Here is a 12,622-nt window from a genome sequence, read left to right as displayed (position 1 = left end):
GTGATCGTAAATGGCTTGGGATAATCTTTACCGATCTGATGCCGCAAACTCTGAGGGCAGTCATAATCCAAGCTGCTTTGTAGGGAGTCAAGTAGGATATGAATAAAATGATCATTGCTATTGTATATCAACATAAATTCCAAGTACATACAAAAACAGTCCCAAGTGTATCCAGTGCAGATAAAAAGCAAATCCATCACCCATCGAAAGTGTCACCAAGTGATGTGTACGAGCACTAGATTTTCACCAATGCCGTAGAATCACTATACTCCAAGGACTTCAGGCTTTCCTTTGGGCCCTCCAAGACTTCATCATCATCACCGTCATCATCGTCATAAACATCATGTTCCTCAAACAACACCATGGATTCGTCGTTTTTTACCACCATCAACTCCTGATGGAGACGATCCATCGATTCTTGGAACCTTGCCCTTGCCTCGGCAAGCCTCAACTTAGTTTCCTCCAATCTTTCTTCTCTAGTAGAAGAATTCTCAAGGCGCAAGGACTCTCTATGGTCCGCATGGACGGGGCGCTCAGGTGTGGTAGTTGTAGAAGATCTCATACCATGGCTAGGTATATGTCTGACTTTGAAAGTGCCGTCTGCTCTGGCAGCGATCGTCATCGTCCCAGGTGAAGAGACGTCAAAACAGTATTTGACTACGGGACACCTTCGGCAATGGGTCGGTATGTGGGGAGGTCCTCAACATCGTGGTCCCTGGTCTTTTTGTAGGAGAAGCTAAATCGACACATCGTGGTTTCTTCCAACTGTTAGATCAGGAAACAAGAGATTTGGGACGACTTACATGTGGTTGGAAATCTTTGGTAGGTTTTTGCTTTGTTTTCTTGTTTGGCTCTTGTTTTGTCTTCTTGTTTGAATGTTGAACTGATGGACGTTGAGTATCTGATGGCTGTTATATATAATTGTCCATGCTAGATGTCCGAACCAGGAAACGGCGTAGGGAAAACGAGTTACGAAAAACCGTCTACAGATTTGGGACTCAGAGCGACTACTGGCTCGTAAAACCTATAACATTCAAGGAGGTGAAAGCTTGGAAGCATTCACCACGGCGCCGATATGCTGCCGAATCAGCCAGATCAGCCTCAATAGCTTCATCAAAAATATTAGATATGTTACACTTTGTTGCTCCTTATGCAAAAGATTGTACTGTAGTTTACTAACTATGGTTTTTCAAGTCATCTTATGAATCTAAAAGCTTTAGTATTATAAAGTATTATATTTCGGTCTTCTTTTATGATCATTCTATATTAATACTTGTTATACTCAATCATTGAATGTTTTCAGAAACCAAGTGTAAGTATTCACTAATTATTATTGGTCTATTGCTAGTACAACGATTACCCTGCCTCTGGCATACCGGAACATTTCTCTGTCCGAACTACAGAAGTTCGATTCTAACCCAGTTTCACCTTTAGGCTATCCTTATAGGGTAGTTCTAATTAGTATACTATATAAAACCCCTGTCTCCTATAGCGCCCCTCTGAAGTGTGATCTTATGCTCCATTTAGCTAGTACTATTTTCGGAAGATCGCTTACAGAGTATACCATAGTGGTTATTGATACCCACTACCTAGCCCAATATACGAAGATATGGGAACGGTTAATGGTTCAACTCTGGTTCAACTTCCACTAACGGTTTTAGTTTTCAGCTATACTGCTTAGACGGCTTCCACTTCTATATCCCCAATTTACTCCTGTCGCAAAACCATTTGGGTTTGGACCTTCTATTCCACAATTCGGACTCTGTACTACACTGAGAAGTTCTACGGAATTTCGTTCTTGGTATACTCAAGTAAATATAACCAATACCGGAATCCATAATCCTATTCTCAAATCGAAAAACTGGCTCGAGAATCGAAAAACTGGTGAACATTATTATACTAAGTTTGGGAAATTGCTTTAGGGAAGGCGGACGTTTCAATGGAACATAGAGATTGCCCAATTCTCTTCAGTCTATGGTCGTATGTGGCAGTGAGACTGTTCTGTAGTATCATATCGGGGGGAAATGACATGGCAACACTTCAATGAAATTAAACTTGAACTACGATTCTATACAAGACTAGCAAATAACTTCCTCCGACAGCCCAATCAGCTACGTTGAACAAGGTTTCGAAGTTGCTCTGACTGGGTTCTCTAAGTTTCATCGGGCTGCCTGCGAGCATGCCTTTGTACAGCTCACTGTCCTCGGCAAGCACGTGGCTTCGCCCATCCCCCAGAATACTCTGTCTTATCCAAAGAACAGACGAGAGTTTTCCCGACGGAACTCAATGATCGAATCTTTAATGCCCTATATAAAGTCAGTCAAACACAAAAATCGTGATAGTATATTGTGTGTTGTAAACTTACGTTGCGGCACAGCTCTGGAAATCGCTTCAAGAAAAGGAAGTGATTTCGCGGGTGGTACATCTTGGCTGGAGTGCCTTTTGTCTAGGCATGTTGCCTTGGCAGCAAGACGGGGGGAAAGCAACAACCAGCAAGCGCTATGGCATTTGAAATGCCTGAGAGGAAATCAGTGAAGAAACCAATGTCGAGGTCGAGTGTAAGTAAAGGCTGGATGGATAATAGTCGGCAGACGAAGTAGATGGCGTGGACAGAAAGTTACCCGGCTTGACTCAAGCCACCGGCAACTTCGAATTTCCCTGAGTCCCATTTGCTTTCTTGACCTTGGCTGCACCAAATTTTCGTTATGTTCATTTTTTTTTCGAAGGAGACAATTTCTGGAAAGTCGTTCAGACTCCATTGAAACCTATCAAGCAGGCGTTAGGAAAGCAGTCTTGAGGGAGGAGAACCATACTAACATCATCCACCATATGATGCGGCTTCTGGATTGTCCTATGGGTTGGTGATAACTGGCTCACCGACATTGGTCTGGAAGAAAGGTATATGAGAGGCAGACATGTCGAGGCTCTTCTTAATGCATGTGGTTTCTGGGAGAAGCTCTCTGCCTCCGCTTCGAAGACTTGACTTTGCTCGTCTTCATTCGAAGTGAGCAGTCCGGAATCGAGTGCAAGGCAGCAAAGCCATTGCATACCCTTTTTAAAGGGCATATGAAGGCGTTGGGACTCTTGGTAGGGGCATGTACAGGTATCAATTGCCTGAAGCAAAAGGAAAGTCAGTGCCTTACATTATGGACAGTAGGACTGAAATCCGGAGACTTACTAGGTAGTGACTGGAATTATCCTCATTTCTCCTGATTTGTTTGTTAGCTATAAATTCATGAGAAGGTCAAAGATAGGACTACCCACAATTACCCACAACCCTCTGCCAACATCTTCTTAAACACTTCAACAAGATGAGGAAAAGGAAGCGCACGCCGAAGCGGCTATGGTTAACTGTATTTTATTGGTACTACTTATCCACCTCTTACATATACGCTATTCAGGACGTGATGCCATCTCCTATCCCCAAAATATTTGCAGAGTAACACCCAGGACAACAAATTTCCACATCCACACATCTGCCACCTTGTGCTCTTCAGGTATCCAAAGACACCAGGTAGAAATATATCCATGCGGATTTGAACGACGATCACCTCTCAATCCCCCACAGCCACACAGGCACTTCAAGTAAAGAAGAGCCTGCATGCGCAGGCAAACAATTTAATGTTTTTAAAGATCTGCTCAGGAGCAGATTTGACGTTGGCTTATACATCACATCTAATATAACATATCTTACGATCCGGCAACTGCAAAAGTCAATGAATAAGTCTTGGTCTCACTCCCCTCACAGGAGGGGAATCTAGCTTGGAAGAGCGAAACCAGGACTTATTCATTGACTTCTAGGCCGAGATCGCCCACGAAGGATGCTTGTGCTTGCAGAATGGAAGCTGTCCTGAAACAATGATACGAGTACGTATTCATTGACCTCAGGGCCAAGGTCGTCATCACTTGGGCATGATGTTAGAAATGCTAGGGCTTATATGTTTGCAGAAAGAGAAGTTTGGGATAGACTTACAGTATTCTGACACCGAGGCCAGTCCTCTATGTATCGTAGAGGCAGCTTGAAAAGCTCGCTCGAGAATTGTCATCGAATCAAGACGCCACCACCACCATGGTGGTGGTGGGGTTGGAGTTGGCATCTGGAACTCTCCTTGCTCGTTATGCGCTATGCATATCAGCGGCCATACGCCTGAGGAGATATTCGAGGCGATGGATATAGATGTTCATAATCTTAGGAAGGAGATCGGCGAGCGCCGGAAGCCACGAGTCGATTTCGAAAGTATCAAATGGCTACGAGTCATGTATGTCAGTGGTGATACACTTAAAGAGATGCTCGAAGTATTGAATGTAGATCTTTATGATTTTAAGAAGTAGATCAAGTGTTGGCATGCTAGTTGCATACTGAACGTTGAATAAGGTAACTTACATGGCTTATACCCCCTGGGACTTGCAAAGACAAAATCTCATTTTGTTTTGAAAGTCCAGGAGTGCTGAGATCTGAGGCGACCAATGACCGACGGGTTTCTGAGTTCTTCTTCGATAGCATAGTATCGACGGGTATGCTGCTGTCCGAAGCTATAACAAGCAAATCAAGCTGTCCTTCACGATTTTCTATGGCGTTGATAGTGTCGAACTTGGATTTGTTGGGTGAGACTTTCTGCTATATAACAGATCAGTTTCTGGAATTAAGAGAGAGAGATCGAAGCCATAAGTAGTAGTGTACTTACCATGAACTGTATGCTGCATGATTCGATCTTCAATTGTTGAAGTCCAAGAGAAAGTAACTCGAGATCCCAAGCTTTGTAGAATCAACAAGTTTTTTCTTGATCGTACTAATAAATAAAGTAATAGTCATATCAAACAACGAAAGTTCAGGTAAAGGATAGGATTGTATCGAAGAATTTGAAAGTTGTAATGTTGTTGTCAAGATTGTAGGAAGTTTGGAGAATGGAAGAGCTCTAGGACTTTAAATGGCTATCACAATCCTGAAACAAGACAAGAGTTCCTTGAAGGTCTTACTTCGGATCTATATTTTCAATTTTGAATTTGAATTTTCAATATCACAATTCTCGAGCAGTTGTGTGAGAACCAATTGTCGAAGCGAGGGCTTTGATATTTGTTGAACCTACACTCACTTCTAACAGGACTTGCTGTTTGTTTATTTACATACTTGTTATGGTCTTCATAGCCTTCAGTGAACATTAAATTGTGTTTGTAGTAAGGTTATGAACCATGCACAAAGAATGAGTTACTGTCATTGGTATAGATGAACTACAGTAGAGAAGTCACTGTCAAAGCAATCGACAGCGTTATTGTTTTTGTTCCTCATAATTTGTAAATCCAAATCCATATATCAACATTCAATCTCTGAGCGTACAATAGACACAAGTAGTGACTCTTCCCTTGGTTGTGTGGTGTATAGTTGACTCTGGGCTTTCTTTGACTTGTAAATCTTTCGTCAACAAATAGATGCCTTTCTGTGTCATTCAAACACAACTTTATATAATGGAAACAAATCAACTCAGGATATTTGGTGCTTCGTAAGCAATTATCGTTGCCTTTGAATGTTAATTGAGAGTGAAAATTCAGTGAAGTCTACATTCTTATTATTTCTGACCTCAACAAAAGGACGAGTCATATCGATTCTTGATCACGGAGCGCACACATTCCATGAGCGAGTAGTCATCTTTAAGATTATCCATTTTATATTTTTGAGATCTCTAATATGTTATTACTAACATAGTTGCAATCCCTCTATCATCTCGTGAGGAAGATGCTTTAATTTGACTTCCGTGAGTTTCTCCCAGTATGCAGTCAGCAACAAGGTAGAGAGATCTCATGCGTTGCTCAGCCAGCGTCTCATATCACATAAGATCTTTCTAGCATATGCTGCTCGATTACTAGGTACGCATAGCTTCTGGTCTGATAAATAGACCATCCTTCACTTCACAATTCTATCACCCTTTCTCAGTTGGTCATTCCGACACTCTCGCCACCATACTTTTCATTTTTCCCCTCTCATTTACAGAGGACCTCCATGCAATCAACTAACAAACAAAATTCAAGTTATTGCGACCTGATTATGAGGTTTAGATATCATCAGACATTACGAATCGTAAGCTAATGAATGGCGTTTTGGTTAAGCGAATTGATACCTGTATTATGATCCGCAAAATATTACGGATCTATATTCAATAGACAAACTTCACTAAAAAGAAGATAGTATTTCGTCATCCAAAATATCTGTCTTTTCACTAGGTAATGGTGATTGCGAGCTTCAACAATGTACCTGCTAAAGTCTTTTGCTCTTCAGATGACAATTACCTCCCAAGGCTGCTCGCTTAAAGACAACCACAATATAATTATGAGATGACATCTCAAGATCTACAATATCCTCATTGACAATTCAACACTCAATCCATTCGTCACTCCTCCAGCCCCTCATTTATCTGGTTAGCCTCGGCATGGCTGATAATAAAGCAAGATAAGAAGGTGTAAACAAAGTGAATTCGACTACGCCTTATGTCTACTTAAGTGTTCCCCAAGTGACGAATTTGCGCTTGGTCACCTTTTCTTCACAAAATTTCCCGGCAGTCTATGTGTACCTATTGACTACCTCTCGACTCATTGCATATCTCATTAGGCACATTCGAACATTTTTTTGTTCTTCTGATAGCTTTCGACTTTGTCCGACACTGTCAATAATACTCTTCTCGCCAATTTCCGAATCTTTCATCAACACTTTACACGACATTTATTGATCGACATCCTCCCGCATAAACATAAACTTCAGTGAAAAGATGACTTATGTTCATGTAGGAAAGACGCCTGTTCCGCAACGTATCCCACCAAGCTTTTCCAATGAGGTCTTCTATCCTGGAAGTGCCCCTGCTGGTGTTACTCCACAGTACTTCACAACATTGAACGTTTATCAACAATGGCTGCAGATTTTTGGTCCAGATGTTCCTCTTCCTGAAGATGAGCGAAACCTGCCAGGTTATCCTCAAAACAACCTGTACACGGCAACTGGTGAAGAGGGTCCCCGGTATCGTTATTGTAGCAAGGAAAGAGTTTGGAAGCCTAGGACCAATTTTCCCATGAGCAATTGCAGGTTTCTATCTACATGCTCTCGTTGTAAAGATGTTGATATTAGAAGGGCAGCTAAACGACAGGGAAAATCACTGGAGAACAGTAACGAGGACTCATTCCAAGGAATACAACCAAATCAGAATGTGACAGCGCGGTTTTCGAAACCAAGTATGCCCATAGCCAATACAGACCATCGAAAACATACTGTTGCCAATTTGCCTCTGATGCCAAAGGCTAAACCATACACTGCCGAGCCTCTACGAAAACATCCTATACCCGCACCAGTAATCGCTACACCAGCTCTAGGTCCGTCTGAGGAGACCATAGCAAGGCTCAACGAACTCGAAGAAATGCAGTTCGACGCAAAGAGGATTCAATCCCGTCTTCTTGGTCACGAGAATGTCAAGAAACAATGCGAAGCGAAGCTAGAGGACTTGATGATGGCGATAAATTGTGTCAGTGAGGGCAACAGAGGCAAGAGCATGACCGAGACAGCGAGACTCCAAGACCGCATATCCACATTGGAGAATATACTTAATGAAATCCGAAGTGAGTTGGAGGATGTCAATCTAGCGATAGGTCTTATGGCCGAAATGAACAAAGACAATACTGGCTACCAAAACAACAATGAACCTACGGTTCTTCCTAGTATCGAGGAGGAAAATGTCGGATCGTTCAATAGCCCAAACAACTTTGATAATACAAGCGAAGCAGGCGTTGAATTTGCTGGTGAAACCAACGATTTATTGCGCTTTTCACCAATGCCGCATAGCTATCCTCCGCTTGATGACGATGGTCATGTACTCAGCAACAATGATCCATTTGAGCAAAGTCCTAAATTCGCTAGCGGATTGGACAGCATGGTCGAAAAAGATCATGGAGACGGAACGAGCAAGGTCAATATGAACTCGCCACTCCACACTCTCAATATGGTAGGCGCCGGTGCTCTCCATGCTGATCCCTCCATAATGCTTCAAGATCAAGACACCGTTGATAAAAACTTTCAACAGCTTCATAACTTCCGAACAAAGAATCCTCAAGCTCAAAAGGAAGTCGACCATAATCGATTCCGAGCGCTGTCAGTCTCTCGAGAGGTCCCAGATCAACATGCTCAATCTTACCAAGCTCAGTCTCGTCAACCTTCTGCTTCCCAACGATTCCAATTCCATACTCGCACACCCTCGAAATCCAGATATCTCGATCCACATTTGCCACACCAAGCTTCAGCTCACATTTCGAGTCATTTACAGCCCCAGAAAGCCACGAATGATGCCGCACAATGCTCCCCGTTACCCCCACACACACCTGGCTTAAACCTAAATCTCTTCGGAAATCATAATCCTACCGCTGTCTTTCAGTTTGGAAAGTCTACTACGCTGAGAGATTCCAGGCGTTATGGTGTCGAGATAGAGGAAGATGTTGGGGGAGTTCAGACTTTAGCCTCACAGCAAAAACAAGAGCCTGCCCAGGAAGCGCAACCACAGCAAGAACAACAATTTCAACCAGTCGAAATGGCGGAGTTAGTTCAGTTGGCGCAAAAGGCAACAGATAATTATGATAAAATAGCTCGACGGGCGAGGATGGATCAAGAGTCACAAAAAGTCCACGATGAACTGGCCCAAGAACAACTATCTCAACCGACTAGAGTGGTCCAACAGCCGAAACAAGCTTGCGACCAACTGGCTCAAAGTCAAATGGTCGAAGAACAACTAGCTCAAAATGCAAAAGATATTTACAAGCAACATGATCACGAGCAACGAGGTCAACAAAATGAAAAAAACTCGGAAGCCGAGTGTGGCTCTCGACCAAGTAGCGCAAGAGCAGCGAGCTAAAGAAGAACTAGCACAACCGATTGAACTGTTCCAACTAGCAAAGCAAGCTTGTGGCCGACTCGCTCAGGATCAATTGTCCCAAAAACGACGTTCTGAACGGGCAAGAGACTCTTACGACCAACTAGCTTACGAGAAACGAACTCGACAAAACGAAGCGACCTGCGACAGGACTTTAGCTCATGACCAAATGGATCAAGACGAACTGTATCAAGACGAACTGTATCAAGGCGAAATGGATGAGTATGAAATGGGTCAATACGACATGGATCAAGATCAACTAGCACAAAAGGCAATGCACGCAAGAGACGTTTACGACAAAATAGCTCACGAGAAACGAACTCGACAAAACGAATCGACCGCCGAGGCGAATGTAGCATGCGAGCAACTAGATCAAGACCAAATGGATCCGGACGAGATGGTTCAAGACGAAATGTATCAAGACCAACTAGCTGAAGACCAACTAGCCCAAAAGGCAAGAGACGCAAGAGATGTCTACGATCAACTGGTAAACGAGATACGAGACCGGAAGAACGAACTGGCGGAACACGTTCATCATGCGCACTATCAACTCTCCCGACTATCTCAACAAACCCAGCTGGCTCAGCAGGAACAACAAGAACTCAGAGCTCAGAAAGCAGAATACCAAGCAAGAAGACAAAGACAACCCCTCGAATCCCTCCCGAACTTCCATTCCCTTCCCATCCGGGAAGCCCAACCGAATCAATCCGTTGAAACCGCCAAACGACGCGCAGATGAATCTCCGAAATCCCCGGAATCGCCACTTCAACACGAGCCCGAACACCCCGTCCGAAGATTCAAGCGAGCCAGACATGGAGAAGAGACAGAAACTGAGATGCAGGAACGTGGAGATAGGCACGCAAAGCCAGTAGAGCGACGAGCGGAGATATGGGAGATGCAGCAGATTGAGAAGGCTACAGAGCTTTCGGTTGAGGATGAGCGGAGATGTGAGAAGGGGTGAGAAAGGGGGAAGTTCTGGAGGGCGGAGCAGTAGAGGGGCGAGAATTTTTTCCGTGGGGTTTTGAGAAATGGGTGATGGATGATGAATATGTGGATTAGATGGGTTTTAATGTATGAGTATCTGTAAGTTAATTGTTGAGATTTTTTTTATTTGGAGCATGTTGGTGTTTATGGCAGTGTTATTTTCGTTTCAAAAGTGGGGGAGAGGGAGAAATCAGGATCTCTCTTGATATGATGGCAGGGGAAGGTGTGATGCGATACAATGATACGATTTGATGGACGATACGATACGATGAACGATACGATGAGCGATACGATATGATATGATTGAATGAAAGGCACGATAAAGGATCTGAGAGCAAATGAGAGCATATGCAATGGAAACCCAATAGTCAGAATACTTGTAATAACATTTCAATTTTCCATACAAAAGTTCACATTTTACTCTGAAGATGACGGCTCGTTCTTTCTTTCTTTCGTTCGTTCGTGAAATATGTGAGTGTTGAAGTAGCTGTAGAAATCTCTAGGGGCATGAATAATCTTTGTCCACATCATCATCACATGTTCGCCTTGCACACTTCTCCCGAATCCAAAAATCACGATGTCACAACTCCCATGTGAACTTGGTTATGTAAGAAAGGATACATAGGCCTACATCAACAACAACATCCGATATGGCCAGCAACGGCATCGTAAGGAATATATACAAGAAACAAGATTCCTAGAACTCTTCATCCACCCTTCATCTCCTCATTCATCCATCAGACTACCACTGTTATGCTTTCCTGTCCATCCCAGATTTAAGAAACAGTGATGGAAGCGGAACCACTGCTTTGGTAACCCTCAACAGCAACAATTTGGTAGTTGTAAGTCGAACCGAGAGTCAATCCCAACTTCTTCCAGGCAGCAAAATGGTTTGCGGTGGTGACGGTACCGCTAGTACGCTTGCTGGTACGAACGGACCAGTATTGCTTGAAGGTGGCAGTTCCTTGCACGGAAGGTTGGTTTACACGGGTGGTCTCGAGGATCTTGTAGGTGGAACCGTCGGAGGTGACGGTGCCGATTTCGGTGGCGGCGGAGGAGGGGTCGTAGGTACCGAAGTCTTCGACGATGTAATATTCAATGAGGGGGGAGGTAGTCCAACCGTAGACGGAGAGGTAGGAGTTTCCGTTGGGGTTGTAGGATCCGCTGTAGGAGATGGAGCTTTGGGGAGGGATTAGTTTGATGGTTTTTTTCTCAGGGACAAAAGGAAGGAATGAAAACTTACCGCTCGGAACCAACGGACCATCCCTTTCCACCGACAAAGTTTCCCTTGTTACCGGTCCAGCTTACGGCATATTGGCCAGCGGCTCCATTGGAGTATGTAACACCACCGCTTCCATCGGTCCAGAAAGAGTAGTAGTATCCACCACTTGTACCGGTAGCGGAAGAAGTCAATGCTCTTTGTTGCAAAACGTTCAAGTTCTCACTGACGGGTGCCGCGGCTGGGGCGGAGAAGACACCAGCGATAGCTGATGCAGCGAGAAGGAGGGAAGATGCAGAAACCATTGTGAAGTCTGTTTGAAGGAGTGAAGTAGTTGGTTGTGACAAGAGAGTATGTAGATGAGATGATTTTCTTTAAACTCCGGAGCAGATACAACTTATATATCTAGATTCAGGATCACTTACTCCATCCGGAGTTCCCATACACTTATCATTTACAGCCCCTTCACCCATCATTTCTCCCAAGAGAAACTTTAAAACACATCTGGTCTCCACTATATTCAATCTGGCCTTGAACTGCTGGACCTCAAAGTGACATTCTTCAATATATCCCGCAAAGGGATTAGATATGCAATAATTGCCGCAAGATTTCTACATCAAACGTCTTCATTTTCCGTTTCTAAACGTTTAATCTAAACCCCTGCCTCGACCCATTAAAGCACATCGGCTATATGTAAAAATAGAGCAAGGTACTACCCCGCATTGAGGCTTCGTGAGTCCGAAACTAACTGCAATTTCGGACGAGTTTCCCAATTATAGACATGGGTTCAAGATCCAGACTTGTCAATTGGGATAAGGGGATGGATGAACGTCATGCATCGAAACGGTAGTTGCCAAATGTGTTGGTGATACTTTGGAGATGGGGAATGGCGGATGGGATGAACGGGGATGAAATCAGATTTGGGATAGATAAACTTAAATTGCAAATCGAGCAAGTTGTGATGTGATAGTGTTAACCATGGAAAAGCTTGATGTACGGGTATTCTCATAGCGGACTAGTGAACTTCTGTCAACACATACAGAATCCGCATCTTTCACGATGGCACGAAGTAAAATACAGTAGATAGGTCACCCGTCACTTTGAATATTAAAAGGCGGTTGCCTGGTGTTTGATTGATTTTTCTGATCAAGTAAAAATGTCTTGGTTAATACATCATAAACTTGATCAAAAAAAAAAAAACATTACATTGGTTTAAAGGTGCGAACGAGCGCCTCCACTCCCAGGTTGTTTTACAAGAAGGGGTCTTCGGTACCACCTCTAGAAAGTACCGACATCCGGCTAAATGCGGATAAAATACTAGTGTATTTGGACATATACCCATCATCAATACTACTGTACTCTATAGTAATTAGCCATTGACGATTACAAATTTGATACTCCGGTTAGCTTTAAATATATTACGAGAGTATAAGATCGCTGGTATAGAGATAGAACCAGAACTAGAACCAGAACTAGAACCAGAACTAGAACCAGAACTAGAACAAGTACTAGAACCAGTCTT

The 12,622-nt window shown here is 43.4% G+C and overlaps 5 protein-coding genes across 5 annotated transcripts; 1 reads left to right on the top strand and 4 right to left on the bottom strand.

Moving 5' to 3' along the window:
* Positions 1 to 657: 657 nt before the first annotated feature.
* On the bottom strand, positions 658 to 1,114 carry EAF01_004593 (uncharacterized protein; the record flags this gene model as incomplete). The annotated part of the gene is made up of 3 exons (XM_038912847.1): positions 658 to 765; positions 804 to 908; positions 1,064 to 1,114. The coding sequence occupies 3 exons, from the start codon at positions 1,112 to 1,114 to the stop codon at positions 658 to 660; spliced, it is 264 nt and encodes an 87-aa protein (XP_038770933.1).
* Positions 1,115 to 2,748: 1,634 nt separating this feature from the next.
* On the bottom strand, positions 2,749 to 3,320 carry EAF01_004592 (uncharacterized protein; the record flags this gene model as incomplete). The annotated part of the gene is made up of 3 exons (XM_038912846.1): positions 3,265 to 3,320; positions 3,179 to 3,209; positions 2,749 to 3,114 (listed from the first exon to the last, which is right to left on the bottom strand). The coding sequence occupies exon 3, from the start codon at positions 3,064 to 3,066 to the stop codon at positions 2,749 to 2,751; it is 318 nt and encodes a 105-aa protein (XP_038770932.1). The 5' UTR covers positions 3,067 to 3,114; positions 3,179 to 3,209; positions 3,265 to 3,320.
* Positions 3,321 to 3,787: 467 nt separating this feature from the next.
* On the bottom strand, positions 3,788 to 4,097 carry EAF01_004591 (uncharacterized protein; the record flags this gene model as incomplete). Its single annotated transcript, XM_038912845.1, has 2 exons — positions 3,788 to 3,933; positions 3,974 to 4,097. The coding sequence occupies 2 exons, from the start codon at positions 4,095 to 4,097 to the stop codon at positions 3,788 to 3,790; spliced, it is 270 nt and encodes an 89-aa protein (XP_038770931.1).
* Positions 4,098 to 6,758: 2,661 nt separating this feature from the next.
* Positions 6,759 to 9,858, top strand: EAF01_004590 (uncharacterized protein; the record flags this gene model as incomplete). The annotated part of the gene is made up of 2 exons (XM_038912844.1): positions 6,759 to 8,808; positions 8,861 to 9,858. 2 exons carry the CDS (start codon positions 6,759 to 6,761, stop codon positions 9,856 to 9,858), a joined length of 3,048 nt encoding a protein of 1,015 aa, XP_038770930.1.
* A 799-nt stretch (positions 9,859 to 10,657) lies between these two features.
* On the bottom strand, positions 10,658 to 11,405 carry EAF01_004589 (uncharacterized protein; the record flags this gene model as incomplete). The annotated part of the gene is made up of 2 exons (XM_038912843.1): positions 10,658 to 11,060; positions 11,125 to 11,405. The coding sequence occupies 2 exons, from the start codon at positions 11,403 to 11,405 to the stop codon at positions 10,658 to 10,660; spliced, it is 684 nt and encodes a 227-aa protein (XP_038770929.1).
* Positions 11,406 to 12,622: the final 1,217 nt, after the last annotated feature.

The sequence above is a fragment of the Botrytis porri genome (genome assembly GCF_014898465.1).
Source record: "Botrytis porri strain MUCL 3234 chromosome Unknown BPOR_006, whole genome shotgun sequence".
Classification (NCBI taxonomy): Eukaryota; Fungi; Ascomycota; class Leotiomycetes; order Helotiales; family Sclerotiniaceae; genus Botrytis; species Botrytis porri.
The sequence above is the reverse complement of the archived record's forward strand: the minus strand, read 5'-3'. Positions and strand labels throughout refer to the sequence as shown.